This window comes from Malaclemys terrapin, chromosome 1 (genome assembly GCF_027887155.1).
Source record: "Malaclemys terrapin pileata isolate rMalTer1 chromosome 1, rMalTer1.hap1, whole genome shotgun sequence".
NCBI lineage: Eukaryota > Metazoa > Chordata > Testudines > Emydidae > Malaclemys > Malaclemys terrapin.
In genome coordinates this window covers 81383123-81387945 of record NC_071505.1, presented here as the reverse complement: position 1 = coordinate 81387945, position 4823 = coordinate 81383123, and the positions used below count along the sequence as shown (strand labels likewise).

The 4823-nt window shown below is 50.7% G+C and overlaps 1 protein-coding gene across 1 annotated transcript; it reads right to left on the bottom strand.

The window, feature by feature from the left end:
* Positions 1 to 1877: 1877 nt before the first annotated feature.
* Positions 1878 to 4058, bottom strand: LOC128830471 (SRRM2 protein homolog rsr-2-like). Its single transcript, XM_054016303.1, has 2 exons — positions 3639 to 4058; positions 1878 to 2477 (listed from the first exon to the last, which is right to left on the bottom strand). The coding sequence occupies exons 1-2, from the start codon at positions 4027 to 4029 to the stop codon at positions 1984 to 1986; spliced, it is 885 nt and encodes a 294-aa protein (XP_053872278.1). The 5' UTR covers positions 4030 to 4058; the 3' UTR covers positions 1878 to 1983.
* Positions 4059 to 4823: the final 765 nt, after the last annotated feature.

The following is a 4823-nucleotide window of genomic DNA, read 5'->3' as shown; positions in this document are numbered from 1 at the left end:
TACATTATGACAGACAGTTGTATAGTCCAGTGAGTAACCACACCCTGCACTGTTCCTTGGTCTCTGGGTATGTCTACACTACGGGATTAATCCGAATTTAGATAATTCGGATTTGAGAAACAGGTTGTATAAAGTCGAAATGAGTGCGGCCACACTAGCACAGTAATTCGGTGGTGTGCGTCCAAGTACCGGGGCTAGCGTCGATTTCTGCACCGTTGCACTGTGGGTAGCAATTCCATAGCTATCCCATAGTTCCCGCAGTCTCCTGCGCCCATTGGGATTGTGGGTTAAGATCCCAGTGCCTGATGGGACAAAAAACATCGTCGCAGGTGGTTCTGGGTACAGCCTCACTCCCTCCCTCCCTCCCTCCCTGCATGAAAGCAACGGACGGCAGACAACCATTTTCGCGCCTTTTTTCCTGGGTGGGTGAACACTGCAGACTCCATACCACGGCAAGCATGGAGCCCGCTGAGGTCAAGACAGCACTCATGAATATTGCAAACACCTCGCGCGTTCTTGTGGAGTTTATGCTCAGCCAGGACCAGAAAAACGAGGCGAGGAGGCAGCGGCGGCGGCAGCGCAGCGACAAGCATGATGAGGACATGGACACGGACACGGACACAGAATTCAGTGAAACCACAGGCCCCAGTGCTTTGGAGATCATGTTGTTAATGGGGCAGATTCTATCCATGGAACGCCGATTCTGGGCAAGGGAAACAAGCACAGACTGGTGGGACCGCATAGTGTTGCAGGTCTGGGACGATTCCCAGTGGCTGCGGAACTTTCGCATGCGTAAGGGCACTTTCATGGAACTTTGTGACTTGCTGTCTCCTGCCCTGAAACGCCAGAATACCAAGATGAGAGCAGCCCTCACAGTTGAGAAGCGCGTGGCGATAGCCCTGTGGAAGCTTGCAACGCCAGACAGCTACCGGTCAGTCGGGAATCAATTTGGAGTGGGCAAATCTACGGTGGGGGCTGCTGTGATGCAAGTAGCCAAAGCAATCACTCAGGTGCTGCTACGAAAGTTAGTGACTCTGGGAAATGTGCAGGCTATAGTGGATGGTTTTGCTGCAATGGGATTCCCTAACTGTGGTGGGGCAATAGACGGAACCCATATCCCTATCTTGGCACCGGAGCACCAAGCCACCGAGTACATAAACCGCAAGGGGTACTTTTCAATGGTGCTGCAAGCACTTGTGGATCACAAGGGACGTTTCACCAACATCAACGCGGGCTGGGCGGGAAGGGTTCATGACGCTCGCGTCTTCAGGAACACTACTCTGTTTAAAGGGCTGCAGCAAGGGACTTACTTTCCGGACCAGAAAATAACCGTTGGGGATGTTGAAATGCCCATAGTTATTCTTGGGGACCCAGCCTACCCCTTAATGCCATGGCTTATGAAGCCATACACAGGCAGCCTGGACAGGAGTCAGGAGCTGTTTAACTACAGGCTAAGCAAGTGCAGAATGGTGGTAGAATGTGCATTTGGCCGTTTAAAAGGTCGCTGGCGTTCATTATTGACTCGCTCTGACCTCAGCCAAAGAAATCTCCCCATTGTTATTTCTGCTTGCTGTGTGCTCCACAATCTCTGTGAAAGTAAGGGGGAAACCTTTATGGCGGGGTGGGAGGCTGAGGCAAATCGCCTGGCTGCTGATTACGCGCAGCCAGACACCAGGGCGATTAGAAGATCACACCATGAAGCGCTGTGCATCAGAGAAGCTTTGAAAACCAGTTTCATGGCTGGCCAGGCTACCGTGTGAAATATCTGTTTGTTTCTCCTTCATGAAAACCCTCCCCCTTTACTGACTGATTTTCTGTAAGGAACCCACCCTGCCCCTTCCCCCAGCTTTCTTTCAAACCAAATAAAGTCACTATCATTTAAAAATCATTTATTCTTTATTAATAGATTAGAAAAAGAGGGAGGGAACCCGGGTGGTATTTGGGAGGAGGATTGCTGGGAAGGAAAAAGCCACAAAGAAAAGGTTAAAAAAATGACAGCCTTTTGCTTGGGCTGTCTACTGGGGTGGAATGGGAAGGTGTACGGAGCCTCCCCCCCCGCGTTCTTACACGTCTGGGTGAGGAGGATACGGAACATGGGGAGGGGGGAGGGTGGAACAGGGGCTGAAGCGGCAGTCTATTTTCCAGCAGCCGTTCCTGAACCTCCACCAGACGCCGGAGCAGCCCCAGCGTTGCATCCTTCATCCTCTGGTCTTCCTGCCGCCATCTCTCATCTCGATCGTCTCTCCTCTCCTCACGTTGGTCCCTCCTCTCCTCACGTTGGTCCCTCCTCTCCTCACGTTCACTGACTTCTTTCCTATACTTTGAAACTGTTTCCTTCCACTCATTCAGATGAGCTCTGTCACTCCTGCTGGATTGCATAATTTCAGAAAACATGTCCTCCCGCGTCTTCTTCTTACGACGCCTTATCTGTGATAACCTTCGGGATGGAGGAGGGAGGCTTGAGGAATTTGCAGCTGCTGTAGGGAGGGGAAAAAAGAGAGAATTGTTTTAAAAGCTACATTTTGCAGAACAATGCTTATACTCTTTCACGGTGACCAACACTGTTCACATTACATAGCACATGTGATTTCTGTGCAAGGTCGCATTTTGCCTCTTAATGCTGAGTGCTTGTGGCTTTGCTGCTAGAGATCACAGGTCTGGGCAACAGAATTCGGCTTGCATGCGGCCATGGTAAGCCATTGTTTTACAGCTTCTGCACCCTCCTTTCCCACATACCAAGCATAGCCTGTAGAGTGCTGCAGAAGCCTGGCCAATCTCAGCCAGTTGGGGGGGGGGCAGTGTGGGGGGGGCTTGTCTGGGCCCCTTCAGGCAAGTAGAGTGCTGCGGTTTTTCTGTTAACATTCAGCAGCACCAGAAAACAAACTAACCCCCCCCCCCCGCCATGAATTCTCTGGGATGATCACGGTACCCCTCCCCCCACCGCATGGCTGGTATCAGGGAAGATCCCTGCAGGCACCAAACTACCCCCCCCCCCGCCGCCGACCCCCCCCCCTCGCCATGAATTCTCTGGGATGATCACGGTACCCTCCCCCCACCGCGTGGCTGGTAACAGGGAAGAACCCTGCTAGCCAAACGCGGAAAACTTCAGGGCCAATTTCCCATCTGCGCTTGGCTAACTGCAGGGAAGGATTTATTTTCCGCCACAGGCAAACAGCCCAGTAGGAACGGCCACCTCTGTCCCCTTAATTAAGTTCCCGTATTTCAACCAGGTTACCAGGAGTGATATCACTCTCCTGAGGATTACACAACAAGATAAAGAATGGATGTTGCTTGAATGCCAGCAAACACCGGGACCATACGCTGCTAGGCTTTGTCAGGCAATGATACCAGATTACTTGCTGCAAGCATGGCGTGGTCAAGTGTCCTACCATGGAGGAGGGAATAAGGATGCACTGCCCAGAAACCTTCTGGCAAGGCTTTCGGAGTACCTCCAGGAGAGCTTCATGGAGATGTCCCTGGAGGATTTCCGCTCCATCCCCAGACACGTTAACAGACTTTTCCAGTAGCTACAGACTTTTCCAGTAGCTGAACTGACCGCGAATGCAAAGTCAGGCAAAGTAATCATTAAAAACCGTTTGCTTTTAAAACAAGTTTTATATTTTAAAAGGTAAACTCACCTGAGGTCCCTTCCATGGGGTCAGAGTCTTGGGTACTGGCTTGGGAGGCTTGGGAGGGTACTTCAGTCAGGGTGAGAAAAAGATCCTGGCTGTTGGGGAGAATGGAGTGCTGTGTGCTCTCTGCAAGCTCATCCTCCTCCTCCTCCTCCTCTACCCCATCGGCAGAATCCTCAGGCGTCGAGACTATCCCCGACCCAGAATCCACGAACAAAGGTGGGGTAGTGGTGGCAGCCCCCCCTAGAATTGCATGCAGCTCGGCGTAGTAGCGGCATGTCCGCGGCTCTGACCCGGAGCGACCGTTTGCCTCCTTTGTTTTTTGATAGGCTTGTCTGAGCTCCTTGACCTTCACGCGGCACTGCTCAGAGTCCCTATTGTGGCCTCTCTCCATCATGCCCTTGGAAATTTTTTCAAAAGTTTTTGCATTTCGTCTTTTAGAACGAAGTTCTGCAAGCACTGAATCCTCTCCCCATACAGCGATCAGATCCAGTACCTCCCTCACGGTCCATGCTGGTGCTCTTTTTCGATTATCAGCCTGCATGGTTACCTGTGCTGATGAGGTATCTGTGGTCACCTGTGCTCTCCACGCTGGGCAAACAGGAAATGAAGTTCAAATGTTCGCGGGGCTTTTCCTGTCTACCTGGCCAGTGCATCCGAGTTCGGATTGCTGTCCAGAGCGGTCACAATGATGCACTGTGGGATAGCTCCCGGAGGCCAATACCATCGAATTGCGGCCACACTAACCCTAATTCGAATTGCTAAAATCGATTTTGGCGCTACTCCGCTCGTTGGGGTGGAGTACAGAAATCGATTTAAAGGGCCCTTTACATCGAATTAAATGGCGTCGTTGTGTGGACGGTTACAGGGTTAATTCGAATTAAAGCTGATAAATCCGAATTAAAGTCGTAGTGTAGACCAGGCCTCTGTTGTCTTGTAATCTTTGTTGCAAACAGAACTGAAGAAAGCACAATAAGAGCTTTTTGATTTCTGGCAAGTATTTAAAACTGAAATGTGGCTTCCCCACCAATCCACGCAGCTCTAGTGCCTGTTGCAAAAGCAGTTCTTTATCCTCTCAAGGTCCTTTGGACATTATTTGTTCAGGTTGGGAACAGGGTGTTTTTTAATGAGACCAAACACATAAAAAGAATCTGATAAGGTACTTTGAAAGTTAAAAAGTTAATGCCCAAT